Here is a 20,706-nt window from a genome sequence, read left to right as displayed (position 1 = left end):
GTTTCCTAAAATGCAGATTCCTGCTCCCCTTGATTGACAAAGAATGTCTGCTTGACAGGTCATTGCTAATCAATTTTCATGACACTTGCCTAGAGATGGTAGCTTGTCCTTTGTCTTTAAGGAACAGTTTCTCCCTTCCTTGTCTGACAAACGCATTTCAGTCATAATTGCAGCTTATGTAGATAGATAGATAGATAATACTGCTACACACATTTCACCCTATTATTAATCAGTGAGTTATTAGTTTTCAAATGATTACCTCACAATGAATATTTTATACAAAGATTATTACAATTGCGTATAGGGTGTGAATAAAGGCATGCATTTGGTCACTTGAGCTGCGTCTACACGTGCACGCTACTTCGAAGTAGCAGCACCAACTTCGAAATAGCGCCCGTCGCGTCTACACGCGTCGGGTGCTATTTCGAAGTTAACTTCGACGTTAGGCGGCGAGACATCGAAGTCGCTAACCTCATGAGGAGATAGGAATAGCGCCCTACTTCGACGTTCAACGTCGAAGTAGGGACCGTGTAGACAATCCGCGTCCCGCAACGTCGAAATTGCTGGGTCCTCCATGGCGGCCATCAGCTGGGGGGTTGAGAGATGCTCTCTCTCCAGCCCCTGCGGGGCTCTATGGTCACCGTGGGCAGCAGCCCTTAGCCCAGGGCTTCTGGCTGCTTCTGCGGCAGCTGGGGATCTATGCTGCAGGCACAGGGTCTGCAACCAGTTCTCAGCTCTGTGTATCTTGTGTTGCTTAGTGCAACTGTGTCTGGGAGGGGCCCTTTAAGGGAGCGGCTTGCTGTTGAGTCCGCCCTGTGACCCTGTCTGCAGCTGTGCCTGGCATCCCTATTTCGATGTGTGCTACTTTGACGTGTAGACGTTCCCTCGCTGCGCCTATTTCGATGTTGGGCTGAGCAACGTCGAAGTTGAACATCGACGTTGCTGGCCCTGGAGGACGTGTAGACGTTATTCATCGAAATAGACTATTTCGATGTTGGCTGCACGTGTAGACGTAGCCAATGGGTGCACAATTGCTTGAAAGCTTATTCTTAGAAAGTAAGTGTGAAAGTAAAAGTTCTTAGAAAGTAAAAGTTCACTGTCAAACTGAGAGGTGCATTAGGGTCATGCAGGGGTCAGTCCTGGGTCTAGTACTATTCAATATGTTCATTAGTGACTTGGATAGCAGAGAGGTAGCCATATTAGTCTGTATATTTAGTCTCTATTTTTTTTGGATCTCTGGCTACGTCTACACGTGAAGCCCATATCGAAGTAGCTTATTTCGATGCAGCGACATTCAACATCGACGTTGCGCAGCACCACATCGAAATAGGCGCTGCGAGGCAATGTCTACATGCCAAAGGAGCACACATCGAAATAAGGGTGCCAGGCACAGCTGCAGACAGGGTCACAGGGTGGACTCAACAGCAAGCCGCTCCCTTAAAGGGCCCCTCCCAGACACAGTTGCACTAAACAACACAAGATCCACAGAGCCGACAACTGGTTGCAGACCCTGTGCATGCAGCATGGATCCCCAGCTGCAGCAGCAGCAGCCAGAAGCCCTGGGCTAAGGGTTGCTGCACGCGGTGACCATAGAGCCCCGCAGGGGCTGGAGAGAGAGCGTCTCTCAACCTCCTCAGCTGATGGCCGCCATGGCAGACCCTGCTATTTCGATGTTGCGGGACATGGATCAGCTACACTTGCCCTACTTCTATGTTCAACTTCGAAGTAGGGTGCTATTCCCATCCCCTCATGGGGTTAGCGGCTTCGACGTCTCACCGCCTAACGTCGATGTTAACATCGAAATAGCACCCAACACGTGTAGCCGTGACGGGCGCTATTTCGAAGTTAGTGCCGCTACTTTGAAGTAGCGTGCACATATAGACATGGCTTCTGTGTTATAAAGCCATCAGTGCTGTTCTGCATATTTCCAGATCTGAAGAAGTGGGTCTGCCCCACAAAAGCTCATCACCTAATAAGTTATTTTGTTAGTCTTTTAAGGTGCTACATGACTGCTGGTTTGTTTTGTTGGGTAAGTGAGTAGAGAGCATGCTTACAATACTTACACATGAAATCAACCTGGAAGGAGTTTCAAGCATTTTGGAGGACAAGCTTGGAATTCAAAATGACCTTGACAATTTGGAGACCTGACCTGAATTCAACAGGATGAAATTCAGGAAAGATAAGTGTGAAATCCTTCACATAAGAGGGAAAAAAAATCAAAAGGTACAACCAGAAATGGGCAATAACTGGCTAGTTGATAATACTGGTGAAAAGGGTGTGTGGGTTACAGTGGATTATAAATTGAACCTGAGTCAACAATATGATTCTGCTGTGCAAAAAGGCTAATATCATTCTGAAGTCCATTAATAGCTGTGTCTTATGTAAGACACAGGAGATCGTTGTACTGATCTACTTGGCACTAGTCAGGCCTCAGCTGCAGCATTGGGCACCAAGTTGGGGCACCAAACTTTAGGAAAGATGTGGACAAATTGGAGAGAGTCTGGAAGACAGCACCAAAAATAACCAAGGGTTAGAAAAACCTGTCCTATGCAGAAAGGTTAAAAACAGTGTATATTTTATCTTGAGAAAAGAAGACTCCAGGGTAGGCAGGGACCTAGAAAGTCTTCAGCTATGTTGAGGGCTGTTATAAAGATAACAGTGATCTATTGTTCTCTCTGCCCCCTGAAGAGAAAAAGAATGGGATTAGTCTGCAGTAAGGAAGTTTTAGGTTAGATACCAGAAAAAAACAAAAAAACAAAAAACACAACTTTGTAACGATAAGAGCAGTTAAGATCCAGAAAAGGCTTTCAAAGAGAAGAAAGGAAATCTCCATCCTTGGATGTTTTTAAAAACAGGTTGGACAGACACCTGGCAGTGATGGTCTAGGTTTATTCATGTAGTTTTATCATATTGGAGTGCACTATAAATTAATTAGTTATAAATAGTGTAACCTCATAATTTCGTAGGCAGTAAGTTAGTTATAATAAATGAATGCAGTGATACTAATTAAATACAAGATGTAGGCCTTAGGCTATAGCACCTTTGTTCATTCAGTGTGTTACGTTGGTGTATTCTGATGTTAAATTGTAATGCACAGTGATGTTAGTATTAGGAAGAAACTTTGTTACTTTTCATTCCATGCTACACTAATTTAAAGGTGGTGGCCCAGTGAATGACAGAAAGAATGCCTTTAGAGATATTGGCATAAAATTCACTGCATACGCCGACAACTAGAAGTGGGGCTGAAGACTCGGGACACCAAATAACTACAAGGACTGGACAAGGCAGATTGACTAGCCTCAAAGTTAGGGAGAAGCACCCCTAGATAGGGAACTGGTAATGACTTTCCCAGCACGGGTCATCAGCATACTCATATCAGATCACTGCAAGAACAACTCTCAGATAAACATATGTTGCAGAAGAACTGATTGTAATACTGAGTGACTGATTAAGGCCTGACAAAGCAAAATACATAGACTTGCATGGAGGAAAAACCCTATAAAGGCTAGAGGTGTCTTGTATTATTCTTTACATTCTGTCCTGCTACAACATGGAGCATCAGTCCAGATGGATAGGACTTGGCTCAACTGTCCTGTTCCTGATTTATCTGGCCAATAAGTCAGGGCAGGCAACAACTGGTAATTATAACATCAGCAGGACGGAGGCGTGTGTATGTGAATGCATATGCTACTTTGTTATATTATTAATAAATGCATGTGTTGCCTTAGCCCCCTGAAAAATATCCCATGTGCTTCTTTTAAGCCTAACATTTAGTACTGTCATAGCACTGGGAGTTGGACTTGAGGACTTCTCAACATCCTTTCCAGCCCTATAGTTCTGTGATTCTACAGTACTTCAACTCTGGTGTGGGACTATGCTAAAATTGCTGTTTTCATTTTTGTGCTAGTGAAGGTTTTGCATATTATCATCATGTGTTCTGCGACATCCCACTCAGCTCCGTTTACCGAAGCAGGGCCTTCTCACTTTCCTTCCTGTTTTTCTGAACGCTATTATAATTATTTGGTGACTAACATGAACCTGATGGGTGGTTTGTCCTGACAGTTCCCTGATTTTACAGGGGATAAACACCATGGAAGAGGTTGTGTTCTTTGGACGGAGAGTTTTTGCTACGTGGAGACCTGATCAATTTGGCATTTATTCTTTTTTAAAGACGATCAGAGCATACAAATATTAAATTGTGCATGTCACAAGTCAGAACCAGACTAACAACAGCAAGGCTAATGACTTGAAATTCCAGAGAAACATGGAACTTAAACTCAAGGAGGGAAAATTCATTTTAATCAAAGTAAACATGGCATCTAGCCAGGAAAACAGGTCAAGAGCTTAGGGCACATCTATACTTACTGGAAGAGCAACGTGCTGATTATCGATCCACTAGGGTTTGATTTAGTGTGCCTAGTGTGGCCCTGCTAAAACAAACAATCAGAGCACTGCCATTGACTCTGGTACTCCTCGCAGTCATGAGGACTAAGGGAAGTCAATGGGAGAGTTTCTCTCCTCGCTGTGGGGATGATGGCAATAATTGATTAAAGATGCACCAACTCCAGGTACACAATTTTTGCAGCTGGAGTTGCGTATCTTAAATCGATATTCCCCCTAGGGTAGACCTAGCCTATAATGATTGCTGTTATGGAAAGCAATTGGAAAAAGGAAGACAGAATAACATATGCATATGCATGAAAGGATTTCCAGGCTTCTGCCACTTTGTAAATGTTTCTTTTCTGAGTTATGTTTTCTATATGCGAGAGTTTCCAAGTCTAACAATCTGAGGGAGCAGGATGGAGTCATCGACACTGGCGACAACCTCATCTGACCTGTCAGGTCCTCGGAGGTCTGTCTTATGAGGCAGAAGCCACTAACTTCACAGGGACTTTTCCATCACTGTAGTAAATCTTTGAGAGAGAGGCTGGCATCCATCACCCTACCAGTGTCTTTACCAAGGTTTAGATTAGCTTATCTACAACAAACAGGGTGTGCAGTTTTTCACAACCCTCAGTGACATAGTTGATTGGACCTATCTTTGCACTGCACATTGACCCATGGAAGCCTTGCAGGATCAGACTGCTACTCAGTGCTATTGCTCCTGACAGTGAAAATAGCTCCTGATGGCATTTCTTTCCAGTGCTTCATCCAATCTATTTTTAAATGTCCCAAGGGATGGGGCTCCCATTGCACTTGGATAACTATTCCAAAGCATAATAGATCTTGCTGTCAGAAAACTGCTACCATTAGGCCAAGATCTTCCGGTACTTAATAATATTGCATTATGCCTAGCTATAACCCCTGGTTCATTAAGATAAAAGTTCCTTATTCTGAGCTCTGTATCCCTAGCAATATATGGAGATCGGTATCATTCACCCTCTTACTATTTGGCCAAGTGATCCAGACTTAACTCCAGTCTCATCAAACTTTCTTGCCCTTTACATTTTGATGCTCCTTTGTCCTGTTTTGTTCACATCTTCATGAAGCTGAGACTGCCAGACCTGAATGCAGTAATCCAGTACACTCGAACAGCCGTATTAATCAAACACTGAATAGACATATTTCCTGTCTAAAGAACCCTAGTTGTGGCACATATGAGTCTCTGTGTGATGGTACAGGTTGGAGAAAGTGAAGCAATCTTGGACTTGTGAAGAATTCTCCTAACTGACAGGTGAAATGAGGGTAAAGAATTATCTAGAGTGGTATGGTGAGGACTAATGAGAAGTAATTAAAACTCAAACTATTAGTAACAGAGAGTAAGCCGTGCTAGTCTATACACCATCAAAACAAAAAGCAGTCAAGTAGCACTTTAAAGACTAGCAAAATGGTTTATTAGGTGAGCTTTCGTGGGACAGACCCACTTCTTCAGACCATAGCCAGACCAGAACAGACTCAATATTTAAGACACAGAGAACCAAAAACAGTCAGCAAGGAGGACAAATCAGAAAAAGATAATCAAGCTGAGCAAATCCGAGAGTGGAGGGGTGGGGGGGGAAGGTCAAGAATTAGACTGAGCCAAGTATGCAGACGAGCCCCTATGTACGGAGGCTGTAGAAGAATTCCACAGAGACTTTAACAATCTACAACCCACCATCAACTTATGCCTCGATTACAACATGCAAGAGATACATTTCCTGGACACTACAGTACTAATCAAGGATGGCCTGATCAGTACCACACTGTACCGAAAACCTACTGATCGCTATACTTATCTACACCCTTCTAGCTTCCATCCTGCACACGTGACTAGATCCATTGTTTACAGTCAAGCTCTTAGGGGCAATTGCATTTGCTCTGATCCAACTGACAGAGACCAAAAACTACAAGAACTTTACCAAATATTCATAAACCTGAATTACACACCAGGAGAAGTAAAACAACAAATTGACAGGGCCAGACGAATACCCAGAGACCAGCTACTCCAAGATCGGCCCCAAAAAGCCAAGAACAGAACACCACTGGTCATCACCTACAGCCCCCAACTCAGACCACTGCAATGAATTATTAAAGACCTACAACCTATTCTTAATCAGGATGCTACACTCCAGAAGGCCCTGGGTGACATGCCTGTTCTCTCCTACAGACAACCTCCCAACCTCATGAGGATCCTCACTAACAGCCACCGTCTATATCCCAGGAACACCAGTCCTGGAACCTTTCCCTGCAACAAAGCCCGCTGCCAGCTTTGTCCACATATCTTCTCTGGAAATACCATCACTGGACCTAACCAGATTACTCACAGAATCACGGTCACTTTCTCATGCTCCTCTACTAACATCATATATGCCATCATGGGCCAACAATGCCCAGATGCTTTGTATATTGGACAGACTTCTAACTCCCTTAGACAAAGGGTCAACGGGCACAAAACGGACTTCAAAATACTCCAGATCCGCAAACCAGTTAGTCAACATTTTAATGGAATGGGGCATTCTGTCAATGACCTAAAGGTATGTGTGTTACTGAAGAGGAATTATCGCACCGTTTTGGAAAGAGAAGTGGACGAGCTGACTTTTGTATTCAAATTCGGCACATTAACACATAGTTTAAATCGTGATGGGATCTTTCTGAGTCACTACAGGGGCTCGTCTGCATACTTGGCTCAGTCTAATTCTTGACCTTCCCCCCCACCCCTCCACTCTCGGATTTGCTCAGCTTGATTATCTTTTTCTGATTTGTCCTCCTTGCTTACTGTTTTTGGTTCTCTGTGTCTTAAATATTGAGTCTGTTCTGGTCTGGCTATGGTCTGAAGAAGTGGGTCTGTCCCATGAAAGGTCACCTACTACACTATTTTGCTAGTCTTTAAAGTGCTACTTGACTGCTTTTTGTTTCAAACTATTAGGAGATTCTTAACAGTGTAGTTAGAGAACCCATAAAATAGTATCCTAAAAAGACTGACAGAAACCCCATTGTTTGAGTCATTCAGTACCAAACTGGATAGAAGTGCTGGAGAACATGCTAGTGGGAGCAAACTGTTTTTTATGTCTTTGATTTGAATGGTTCTGTAGTATGGTGATGCATAGGCTAAAACCACTAAAACTTTTAAAACTAAAACTGCTCTACTATAGGCCAGAGATGATATGACAAATTACTCTTTAAATATTACCTAAACTATTAAAATGGAAAATAGAAAGAAAAATGATTCTGCATTAAACTAAAAGAGCAGTTAGTGGTCTGTAAACTATAGTAAATGGTGAAGCCCTGACTATCAGACCAATTTATTGACACAAATTCTTGTAAGTGGAGAAAATGTAGTTTCAAAATAGCACAGCTATGCACAATAACACATTTCAAAATAACACCTAGCTATTTTGAAATAGCAGGTCTGGACACATGGGCTGTGTCTACACTTGCATTCTTCTTTCAAAAGAGGAGTGCAAATGAGGATGTCATGGCTCCTTCCCCACTCTAGCAAGACAAATGCAGAAGTGGGGACCAGCAAAAGTACCTCCAAAACCTTATCTACCAGGTTTTGGTATAAACTTCCCCCCCAAAATCCTAAAAACCTTAGATTATGGGGATATAATTTGCTGCCACCACCCAAGTAATAATAAGGAAACCAGGGAGAGACTACTTGGGAAATCTCAGCCCCAAAAGTAAAAAACCAGGACACAAACATTAACCAATACCAGGTTAATAAAAGGAAAAAGAGAGAACTTTTATTGTTACAATAGTCGTGTCACAAGACTCATGACTAGATGGAAGATTCACAAAGTAAAACACCTGGGGAGTCTCCACCATGGGCCTAGAACTTAGTTACAAGGAGAGTAAAAGAACATTTCTAAAAAGTGCACAGACATCAGATCCCACTTCCCAAACCATAAAACAATAAAGCCTAATGGACTTATCTCAACTTTACCCTACTTACAGAAGATTGGAGGGCCTGTTCTTGGAGGGAGATATTCTGTGTCTGTCTCCCTCATGGCTGGAAAGAAGAAGAAGGAACAGAGAACAGAAAATGGAGGTGCCAAAAAATTCCTTTGTCCCAGTTTGAAATTGTTACCTACATTCCTATAGGCCAACCCCACCTGGCTAAGGAGGTTAACCCTTTTTCTCCCAGGCTGCTGGCTAACCCTCATGATCATGACAGAGGGAAATAAAAAATGTAAATGAGGCATCAATTTACATGTCCTGTGCTTCATTTGCATAATCTCTTTTCAGAAGAGATTCTTTCAAAAGAAAAGAAGCAGTGTATCTGGGGCTCTTTTGAAAATAAACCCCATCTTCAAAAGAACCCTTTTTCCTGAAACACAATAGGAAGAAGGGTTCTTTTGAAGATGTGGTTTATCTTCAAAAGAGTCCCATCTACAATGCTTTTTTCTTTCGAAAACATCTCTTCTGAAAAGAGGTTATGCAAATGAAACTTGCGACATGCAAATCAGTGCCACATTTGCATTTTTATTTCTCTCATTTGCATTCCTCTTTCGAAAGCATAATGCAAGTGTAGACACAGCCATAGTGCTTATATCGAAATAGTGCCATTGACCACCATTATAGCTTATTTAGAAATAGCTTTATGCTGTGCCTTAACAGTGCCTATTTCAAAATAGGCATTATTCCTCCTGCAATGAGGTTTATGACATTTGAAATAACGCACCTGCTATTTTGAATGTATTTTGAAACAGCATGTGTGTGGTGTATGCATTAGCAAAGTTATTTCGAAACAGCAGCTGCTATCTTAGTGTGAGGCATCGACAGACTTGTTTCTGTTGGGCACAAATGCCATACATAAAAAACCCACCAGCGAGCAGCTCAGCCAGTTTCTGTTGTGATCTTGTCAGATTGCACAAATAAGGTTTCATCTGGCTGGGACTAGGCTTGCAACTGAAACCTCCAGACTGACAACAGTGATTCAGAATGTGGTATCCTTTTAATTAAGTCAGTGCAGAACCAATGCAGCAGGATGGTATTGGGGACATAGTGCTACTGGAGGTGTTGGCTCAGATGAAATGCAAAAATTGTAGTACTTTAGGCCATCCGACATCTCATGATATTTTCACAGAAGCTGGAAAGTGATTTCAGGTGTCCTAGCCAAATTTTAATTATGACAGTTATATTCTACCTACTAAAATTCCCTTTCCAGTTTCAATTGGAGATGGTATTCTTTTCCTCCCGCCCATGTTCTAAACTATTTTATGTGGCTACATTGCACTGAATAGCTTCTACGTTACAGCAGTTGAAAGAGCATGTTAGTGCTTTGACAGTTTCAGGGCACTTTGTGATCATTCACTTAGTTTAGGAAAAAGCAGTCAAGTAGCACTTTAAAGACTAGCAAAATAGTTTATTAGGTGAGCTTTCGTGGGACAGACCCACTTCTTCAGACCATAGCCAGACCAGAACAGACTCAATATTTAAGGCGCAGAGAATATTGGACAGACTGCTAACTCCCTTAGACAAAGGGTCAATGGGCACAAAACAGACATCAAAACACTCCAGATCCACAAATCAGTTAGTCAACATTTTAATGGAATGGGGCATTCTGTCAATGACCTGAAGGTATGTGTGTTACTGAAAAGGAATTATCGCACCGTTCTGGAAAGGGAAACAGCCGAGCTGGCTTTTGTATTCAAATTCGACACATTAACACATGGTTTAAATCGTGATGGGAACTTTCTGAGTCACTTTTGGGGCTTGTCTGCATACTTGGCTCAATCTAATTCTTGACCTTCCCCCCCACCCCTCCACTCTCGGATTTGCTCACCTTGATTATCTTTTTCTGATTTGTCCTCCTTGCTTACTGTTTTTGGTTCTTTGTGTCTTAAAATATTGAGTCTGTTCTGGTCTGAAGAAGTGGGTCTGTCCCACGAAAGCTCACCTAATAAACTATTTTGCTAGTCTTTAAAGTGCTACTTGACTGCTTTTTGTTTTGATAGTGTATAGACTAGCACGGCTTCCTCTCTGTTATTAGTTTAGGAAGTACTTTTCCCATTTAGATCACCTTTCAAAATACCAATATTAAACAAACTGTGTTGCAAAAGCAACTATGGTATTACCCCAAACATCCCTTACATGGGGGTCAGCAGAACCACATAGTTACCTTTCCCAACACCTGTTAGTCAATGTCAAGGGTAACCAGAGATTTGCTTGTAATGAGACCTGTTTTGATCAAGAATCGTAATGCTCCTACCTGAATCGCATTTCTGTTGCTACCTAGAACAACCGTTATGAAACTGGAGACTACTGTCCAAAGGACAAAAACAGCATGGAATTACATAGGACAATGTCAGTGCAATTTCTTCCAACTGTAAAGAATACCATGAGGCTAAAGTTAGAGTAATCTCTTCCTTTGTTCAGCAGAGGACACCTGCCAGAGTTACTTTAGAGTGGAAGAATATTTACCAAGGGACAGATTCTACTCAGTTGCACCCATTAAATCCTTTCATTGAAGTTACGGTCATGTAAATGAAAAGAAGCTGGTCCAATTATCTTTTCTTACTTCTAAGAGAAATCTTTAGTTGACATATCAGGACCTTGTTGCAATCCCTGCGGCTGTATCACTATGTTAGTCACGCTAGCGGTAAGATGTCTGGAATTGTTAACATAAAAGCGTTTCTAGGAGGAGACTCCTAGCTGGATCGGCAGGCTCCTGCACTGCCTGATTTTGGAAGGACTCAGACTCACTGCCTAGAGATGAGACTCAATAATGACTCAGTAATGTATTCCCAGTGGTGAAGTAAAAATAGGTCCTTAAACAATACACGTACTCCATGTGGTTTAAATTCCACTCTAGCTTAAGCAAGTAGTATTCCCACTGCAGTAAATGGAAGGTCTCCCGTCAAGACAGCGCTGACTGTGGTTCTCCTCAAGTCATAACTGCTGACCTGATAAATCAGCTCTGCAGAGTGAAAGCTTGTTCTAAGGCGCCTCTGGGAAAGTGAACTGGCCCTGTCAGTAGACTGGACTGTCATAATCAGCACAGGAGTCTTTATTATTGCTGGAGATCCCAGACTCAGTTTAAAGGGGTGGTAGCTCAAACTTCCTCCCACAGCACATCATGCACACAACTGTAATTGGAACTGTGAACCAAGAACACAGGATCATACACAAGTTCCTTCCCGCAACTATCATTAGAATGTCTTGCACACATGGGATCATCAAGGAGAAAATAAGATTGCACCACTGACAAAATTACAAGCTGAGGCCCCAGTCAATATTGATCCCACTATTTCCTTGAGGAGAGATCACAGGAATTTTCTAGATCCAAAGGAGAGCTATATATAGAGCAAGCTGACTTTTCTCTTTCTTTACTCTCCTGACAAACAGGTGCCTGGTATGTGGAAGAACTGATGTACTTACTCACCAAAGGAAATGCATTATGGTGCTCAACAGCAACACCTCCAGCCAATTAAAAAGCGATGATGTAGTGGGAAGCGTGATTTGTCCAGTCTGTGGCTCAGGAGGCAGATGGGGTGATACAGGGGCTTGTTGTTCAGTTACACCCTTTAAAGCCTTCCAGTGATCAATCAAATCAAGCTAGTGCACTAAAAATAAAATGTAGCCAGCACAGGGAGAGTGGCAGAAAGGTTTAGCAATCCCAAGTGTGTGTCTCATGTCTCAGAGAGCGTATTCTGGATGCTAACCCCTTCCTGCTGCTCACGCAGTAGCTATGCTCTATTGTTAGCATACTAGTTCAATCAGAGCTAGCATGAGTGTGTCTCCTTGACCTGGGAATTACATCCCCACCTTGAAGTATAAACGTGCCGTAAGAGAGTACCAGCAACCAGAATAACTAACAGCCCAGTAAAACAAACCAGCAGTCATGTAGCACTTTAAAGACTAACAAAATAATTTATTAGGTGACGAGCTTTCGTGGGTCTGAAGAAGTGGGTCTGTCCTGTGAAAGCTCATCACCTAATAAATTATTTTGTTAGTCTTTAAAGTGCTACACGACTGCTGGTTTGTTTCGTTAGAATACAAACTAACACAGCTGCCTCTCTGTTAACAGCCTAGTAGTTAGAATAACCCCCGGGAGGTAGGAAACCTATGCTCAAGTCCTTTCTCTGCCTGATACTGAATAGCTATTACTAGGGACAGACTAACTGCTTCTCCAGCCGTGTTGGAGATTGGCATAGGGCTTTGGTTCCCTGGATTTTTAGTGTGATGTAGTAATGCTAAACTGGAGCTCAGAGCTATACTCTGGTTGACTATGCTATTAAATAGGCAGGTAAATCTGTATTCCCATTAGAGGGAACACTTATGTTGGACTTGGATGCGGAGTCTGACAGCTTACAGGAGAGGAAAGGGGAACAGGGCTGAGAAAATCTTCCTTTCACACCTCCACTTCTCCCCCCATCTCACTTACTGGGCACAGGCCAGTGTGGGTTCTTGAACTGATGTCATTCTCACACTCTAGTTCAGCCGACGACCTATAACCAAGCAGCTCCTGTACATGCTTCATGTGGAGGATGTCCTGAAGCTGAGAGAACACACGCTGTGGAACAAATTCAGTACAGAGCCACCGAAAGAAACTAACAAGCCAAGCTAACAACCCATAGGAGCAGAGAACTGCTCTCCCCAACCCCCCACCCCACAAAATGAGAACCCCACCAGGAGTTAGCTGCCTGGAGGGAGGCAGGTGTACAGACACTAAGAATAGGAGAAGTGAAGCCTACTGATGGCTACAGAGGAGGGAGAGGTAAATATCCCCACAGTAAAGATGTCTGCTGCATCCATATACTGCTCAGAGAAAATAATTTTTCACCTTAGTCCAGAAAACAAACTGAAACTCAGGGACTTGGATTGCTTATGCTTACCTCACTTGTAACTTTCATCTGCCTCTGTGGTACTAGTCAGTCTCCAGCATAAGGGTGGCAGGGAAAATGCCATAGCAATAACCTACTTAGCCAGCTGCAGGAGGTACTGGAAGTTCCACACGAGGCCTAATCTCACAAGATTTCCAGCTGAGTTTCACAGAGCTCAGAGGATCATACAATTAAAAAATGCATCTCAGTTTTAGGCTTCTTATTCAGACTAAACGCCAAACCTGCTAATGTAATTACAAACTAAAAGGATGGCATGTTGCCCTATGAAGTGGATGTTCTCTTCAGGACTCTTTTTCAATGTTACCAGTATTGCCAACATCAAGTGTTTTATATTTTAGTTCTTTTTATTTGAAATCTGCTTGTGGAATCTTTCAGGATTCATGTTTGCAAGCTATGGTCTGCATCCATGAAGGCTGGAAGTTTGCTAGAAGTTTATGAAAGCTGGAATTTTTAAATTAAACCTGGCTCTAGGAGCCAAGGCATTAAGAAAAACAAATATCATGAAACTAACAATAACGCCCTAGGAGTTGGCAATCGTAGACTTGCTGCATTCTCCCTTACCTGGGGTGCTAACCCATCTTTGTTTCTAAAGCAGCTGACCTAACTAAATATGCAGTATGTTCCTGATGGCATACTGGATAAGAGTTTAGCTACAAAACACAAAGAAACCCAGCAGCAGTAAAAATTACATAAGGTAAGTGAGCCTTGGCTATTTTTTTATTCTTAAGGTTCTAGAGACCTGATAGAAATGGCAGTCATCTGGAGGTAGCTCATCCCATTCTGCAGTGCTGGTAATCATCATCTGTCCCATTAATGTGAGGAGCTTCCTACAGCTGCAGAGCATATAACAGCTCTGTATTCTACAGCTGGAGCAAAATGCCTGGCAAAGGGGAGATAACAGAATTTCTTGTTCCTGTTGAACTGATGCATTAAGCCTAGATCCTGCAGACAAAAGGCTGTTTCACAGAGCCTTTACCACTGCTGTATTCCAGCTTGGCTGCCTGCTAAAAGTGCTCATGAGGCAGAAGCAGACTGAGGAGGGACCTGCGAGTTCCTGAGTCTTTGATCTTGCCTTTGCCACTGCTGGCGTCATATGTGGCCCAAACCTCTGCATAATATTAACATTCCTTACAGAGGTGTGAAAGGCCAAATTCATGATTTATAAAATGTTTCTGATGTTGAAAGGTGCTGTTAAACCTACCAATGGAAAGGAGATTTGACAGTCTACAAAAAGTTAAGGAAAAGAAGCTTCTAAGAAGGACGCTAATTTATGGTGATAAAAAGGAGGTAGCTAATAGTAATGGGAAAAATCAAGAGAAGGCAAATCTTAGACTAAATCTCAGAAATACTTTCCTGATAACAAGTTCTGGTAGGCCCTGTTTGTCTCCCGAAGAAAGTGGAAGCCCATTTCTTATGGCCTTTAAAACACGACCGCATGAAACACTAGAAAATACATTGTCTTGTGCTGATGGAGAAGGATTAGTTGTAATCTTATGTCTGTTCCAGCTCTACATATTAGTCTGATTATAAACGTGATTTCCTGCATAGTAAGTACTTTTTATATTAAATATTCTACTAGCCCTGAATTAAATGACTGTTTGGCTTTACATAGTTTCTGAGTTTCCGAGCAGTCTGAGAATCACCCCTGGATAAACTTTAATCTCTCTCTGGTTCCTGAGACCAACAACAAAGATCCTTCTTTGACAGATGACATAACAGGATGCTGCACAACTAAAGATGATAAAATTAACTGTAATTTAAGGACCGTTAATGACTTAGAGTTGGCTCTATCAAATCCCATGTCTCTAGGAATCAATTTAATTTGACCACCCCCACATCATGGCTCATACTGAGTTGGTATCAACACAGCTTAAGCCTGCTTGACACACAAAACCTAGGTGACCACAGGTTTGATTGCTTTTTGAGGACGTTCTGCTGACGTTGCCTGATCTTGAACCCTTTCCTGTAGAACATTACAGGATGCAGAGGGGCTGGTTTAAAAACTGGGAATTATCAAAACTCCCAGGGTCAGCTGCACAATGTTAAAATTCAAAGAAACATTATGGTGGTGCTGAAGGAACCTGTTCTTGCTGCACGTCTTCTGTACTCAGATCCTCTTCAACACTGGAGCTGGGGACTTATCAAAACTTTTCCCCCCAGAAAGAATACAATGAGTTATTTGGCAAAATCTGTAATTGCAGATAAACTAATAAGAAAACCCTTTTGTCACCTGAAGTTTTGACTATTGCAACAGTCTATGACCTGTGCCCTAATTAATCAAAATAATACTTTTATTTCCTATGGCAACTTTCATCTGAGGCTGAGTGCTTTAAACTCCATTTTTACATCTTATAAAATCTGAATTCAGCCCTTACCATCCAGGGGAGCTTGGGAAGCATTCTCATCCCCATGGAAACTGAGGCATGGGTGTGAGGGGTCAAGTACCTTGCCCCAGGTCATTCTGCAAGTCAGTGACAGGGTCTGGAATAGAACCATGGAGTTCTGATCCATATATCTATGCTCCCATCATCAGACCATGCTCCCTCCATTCCCTGCAGACACAATGGGGAGAAGGGGCAAGTAAAGTTCTTAATTACGTGGTATGTATTTTTCTTTGCCTAAACAAGGTTTCATATGGCCACTGCTTCCTGAGTAAACCAAAAAATAAAATCTAATTTTGACATTGAATGTGAGATTGCAAGAGCCACATGGAAGACAAAAAACACTAGGTGGTAAAATAAAGTTCATATGAGCTATATGGCTACAACTACACCCATGACACTTGAAGTTCCAGCTCTATCGGTTAGTTCCTCCTCCTGTGCCTAATTTTATAACTGTTTGAATCACATCTCAAAATGATGCAGGCCCTTGAAGTTTACTACCCTTTCCAACTTCGGGGAGAAGGCCACAAAAATGAACAATGCTCCACACCCCTCCTGCATACACATGCTCCCCCCCCCAGAAAACATTAGAATAAATGCCGTACAAGAAGTTCCAAGGGGCACAGAGGGGCCCATTTGCCTTTTAACACAGCAAACCAAAATTATTATCTGCCCCTAGTGGGACATGACATGTAAAGGTGGAGCTAATTCAATCTGAGCTGCTGGGGCAAGTAAGTCAGCAAAGCAACGCGCGGCTACTGAAATAAACTTTTACCTCCATATCCTGCAAGTGAACGGTGTCCTTAGGACCGTCGTTCTTCCCCACCCTTTTTCCCCTTAGCTGTGGAGAGTTTCTGTCCAGCCAGAGTGAGAACACACTGCTGAGAAGCGTATAATAGAATATCCAAGCCCCAGCTCAGCTTGAGAACTGACAGAGCCCAGTGAGTGGCCCTGCACTAGAGAACAAGGAAGGAGGGAGGGTGGTTGAGAGGAAGGGAGGGTGGGGAGTGGAAAGGGAGGCAAAGCAATCAGGGTTTAAATTTAGACACAAATCTAAACAGATACTGTCCTTCTCAGAGTGCAGGGCTCAAGAGAAAGCAAGCAGCAAACTCTGCTGCTGTGCCTAAACATGGAAGCACAAAGTGTTTTTTTTTTCCTTTCCTTTCCTTTCCTTTCCTTTCCTTTCCTTTCTTTCTCCTCTGTCTACATTCTTACTACATTTCTTTTCTTTTTTATTCTTTTCCCTACATCTGCATTCTTTCCCTGCTCTGTTTGTCATTGTTCTCCCTCTCTGGGTTGCAGTCTCTTCCTTCTTGATGTATTTGTGGATCTGTTCCTTTTGCTGCAACCGTATCTTCTGTCATTTTCTTCTGCTCTCTGAACCTCTCACCTTAGCCGGGAGCCGAGATTTTAACTGGCACTCAGGCTGGACCCGGGCAACACAAGAGGTGCAGATTTCAGATCATTATTGTATTTGGAGGGATGAAGGCTTCAGGGTGGTTGGTGAGCTATGAACACATACTAAGAAGATGGTCCACACCCAAGATGTACAACGCTAAATATGAAACTTTTTTCTACTTCTAGTCTCGTTTTTTTTCTTTCAACGTGTAGTCAGAGGTGCTAATTAAGGATGCTACCTTTCTCAGTTAAGACTTGAGCACTGACAAATAAAGCTACAATCATGGTGAGAAAGCTGGTTTGGTTTTTTTTTTTTGGTAAACAACAGGATTTAGTTAGGAAGAACTAAACTACAAGAACGTTTTGCTGAGGTCTCACTTTCAATTCAATCCCACAAACATTAACTAAATAAGTTCTCGTGCCGGCTTTAGCAGGCATCATGCACGCATTGCTCCCCACCTACAGAGAGCAGTGAAGAGGATCAGATCCTCACCTACAGGCAGGACTGCTTTTTTCTTCAACTGCAGGGTCTCCATCCCCCAGAGCTGTGAAGTGACTCAAACACCTGGATAGCCCAGTTTCAGAACTCTGCCCCCAAGACAGGTGAAAGAAGATTTAAAAGTGTTTTCGGAAATCCAGGTTCATGAGTTAAACCTGACCCTCCTCATGGACTGTTATTTGATCCTATCACGAAAAACAACAAAACAACAACAAAAGCAGGCATACTTTTTCACTGTCACTTCAGATAGCGATATATCCACAGATATTAGTGTCTTAAACTCTAGAGGATAATAATAATAATACTTAGTTCCTCTACAATGCTTTTTAGCAGTAGCTCACAAAGCACTTTTTAAAGGAGGAAAGGATCATTCACGTGCAAATAGACCTCACTTCCATAAACACCTCCAAACCATACAGCCATACACTAGCAACTGGAAATGCAGGAGGGTTTGATGCCATGTACAAAGTGAATTGGCAGTCTCTAGTCACTAGGAAGTCAACAGGAGATGAGGATAGGGGTATTAACTGGTTTCTGATTAACAAATGGTTAATGCCAGCTCTGTTTCCCCCTTCCTTTGTGCAGGTACTGTGGGGTAAGCGCTCAAACAGAGGTTGTTTGGAAGTCAGTGAGGAGAAAGCCCATAGGAAGGTAAGCCTCCACCCATAAAGGGAATAGGACTAGGCTGCAGAACATGTTTTATGATTGTTATAATGTATTTTAGGGTATGTCTATACTTACAAGGAATTGGAGCTGTGGTGATTTATCTGCTGGGGGTTAATTTAGTGGGCAATCCTTTTGGCCTAAGGCTGCATCTCTGGGCATGGAACCAATATTGCAGGCTATGAGTGCTTGCAACCCCCCACTGCCTGGCAGGAGTTCTGGCTGGGACAGAGCAGGGTAATGCCCTCAGCCAGCTCTGGCTGGAGCACTGGAGCCTGTCAAGTGCCTGACCTCACTTCCTAACTGGAACAATGGAGCAGGCAACCCCCCAGCCCTGCTCCCTGGGCAGCGTTGGGCAAGGCAGCTCAAGGGTCGGCTCAAAAGCTCTGGTGGGCTGGGTGCATCTTGTGGGCCATGGTTTGCTCAACACTGAGCTAAATCGACTGCAGAGCACTCTCCCGTTACTTCCAGGACTCCACCAGAATGACAAACGTGACGTAAGCAGAGGGGCGAGTTTCTTCTGACAGCCCATTGCTGTGTAGGCACCATGACAAGTCAACCTAATCTACATCAACTCCAGCTATATTATTCACATAGCTGGACTTTGTCACTTAGGTTGACTTAGCCTCATGGTATAGACAAGCCTCTACTATTTGCATGAAGAAAATTATTCTATCCTTAGTGAGTAAATACAAGGGGAAGCAATGCAACTGACTATTGCTGCTGAACCATTTCGTTAGCTTGTATCTCCACATCACAACAAACCCATAGTACTGGGCTGGAAGCTTCAGCAGAGACTAACAAGTGAACAGAAAGCTGAAGCTCTCTCTTATTCTTAAATGGTCCCTGGAGATAAACTTACCTGTCTCATAGAGCTGGAAGGGACCTTTGGCAGAACCTATCACCAGCCCTAGCAGATTCATTTATTTTTTAATTTATTGGCCCTAGATCTCTAAACAGGCCCCTCAAGGATTGAGCTCATAACCCTGGGTTGAGCAGGCCAATGCTCAAACCACTGTCCTATGCCTCCTGCATATCAATGAGCCCTAACAGAGCAAGTTAGGGAGGTACTTTGCTGTTTTTGCAGTACCCCATTCCAGTGATAGCAAGCGGACTTAATCCTCCAAGGATTTCAATATGACATCTTTCTCCTGAGTTTGTTGCTGAGATGTCAGTCGGATAACAGGCTTTCAAAACCCACACTTTCCAACCTAACCTAATGATTGCTTCATCTCCCTCAGGCTGTATTTCAGCATTACTCTTTTCTGCTTTGAGGGGGTTGTGTATTGCAAGAGGGTGTTTTTCTTCTTCATAAAACAGAGAGCGGAAGTTGCCAGCTGAGGTCTACAAAAGAGGAAGCTGTTAGGCAAAGATAGTATCACTTTTAACTGTATTTTCAAAGTGAGGGTGGCTGCAGCTGCCCAGTAGCAATTCGTTACTTTGTCTGTCTTCTGTAGTTATCCCTGCTATGAACTATCACTCCAGAACGCAAATAAACTCTTCTCCGGTTTTCCTACAAACAGGAGTCCCAAACAGCAGTTTAAATGCAAATGCTGTGAGCAGAGTCCAGCATTTTCAGTGTAACAAATAGACCCACTTCTTGAAGAAGCAGAATCTGAACATGTAGAATGCTGGTGGACATTGGTGTCTACCCTACCTCCCTACTTTGAAAGGAGGATGGTAAGTAGGGTGTTGGGAGTTTATTAATTAAGTGCTGTGCTGCATATGCTAGACACGAGCCAGCACTTCGAAGTTGACCACTTCGAAGTTGCCACGGGGACAGAATTTGCTTAATGAAGTGTTGCATATGCAGTGCAGCACTTCATTAATAAACTCCCAACACCCTACTCACCATCCTCCCTTCGAAGTAGGGAGGTAGTGTAGACACAGCCCAAGACTGGAAGATGTGACATATGAGCTTGTTCTAGAATCCCTTGTGTAAATGGAGGCCTTTGGACTGAAAGTCACTAGAAAACCTGAGCCAAACTAGCCACGCTCTTTACTTCTGTAAAATCTTTTGGCAGGCAGTTGATGAAGAACAATTATAGGCCACATGGGGAAGGCAAGGGGAACTGTGTGCTCTTACACACTTACGTGGGTGGAGGTCAGACCAAAAAGCTCAATTAGGGCCAAATTACTGCTGCTGCTGTAGGAGTGCAAAAATGTGGGGGAAATGGCACAAGGGTCTCTTGCCTTCCCTCGCAGAACACCCATAGAGGAAGCAGCATAATTAGCCTAGCTGTGCTCATGAACACTTAGCCCAATGTTTGCTGGAATTTTGGTCATTAACCCTTGAAAGAAACTTGGATATGTCAGTAATGGGTACCAGGACAGACAGATGATATGCCAGGATATGACAATTCTATGTTCAGAGACTGTTGAAGAAGAACAGTATTTACATTTTGAGGTCATCTGTGAGACCGTGCGACTCATCTGTATGTCTGTGCAGCTATTTCTTTGTGGCATTTAATCTAGGAACATGTTTGTAAGAGAGGAGAAT

General features: G+C 42.9%; 1 protein-coding gene across 2 annotated transcripts in view; it reads right to left on the bottom strand.

Annotated features, from left to right (window-relative positions):
• Window positions 1-16,615, bottom strand: part of RCSD1 (RCSD domain containing 1) — a 59,929-nt gene extending 43,314 nt beyond the window's left edge. The window contains exons 1-3 of one of the 2 annotated variants that reach the window (XM_074998193.1): window positions 16,422-16,615; window positions 15,641-15,817; window positions 12,806-12,934 (exon numbers count right to left, since the gene is read on the bottom strand). In XM_074998193.1, the coding sequence (XP_074854294.1) occupies window positions 12,806-12,934; window positions 15,641-15,676 (165 nt within the window). In that variant the 5' untranslated portion in view covers window positions 15,677-15,817; window positions 16,422-16,615. The remainder of the gene's footprint in view (window positions 1-12,805; window positions 12,935-15,640; window positions 15,818-16,421) is intronic. The other variant, XM_074998202.1, reaches the window with a different exon arrangement.
• Window positions 16,616-20,706: the final 4,091 nt, after the last annotated feature.

This window comes from Carettochelys insculpta, chromosome 1, assembly GCF_033958435.1.
Source record: "Carettochelys insculpta isolate YL-2023 chromosome 1, ASM3395843v1, whole genome shotgun sequence".
NCBI lineage: Eukaryota > Metazoa > Chordata > Testudines > Carettochelyidae > Carettochelys > Carettochelys insculpta.
The sequence above is the reverse complement of the archived record's forward strand: the minus strand, read 5'-3'. Positions and strand labels throughout refer to the sequence as shown.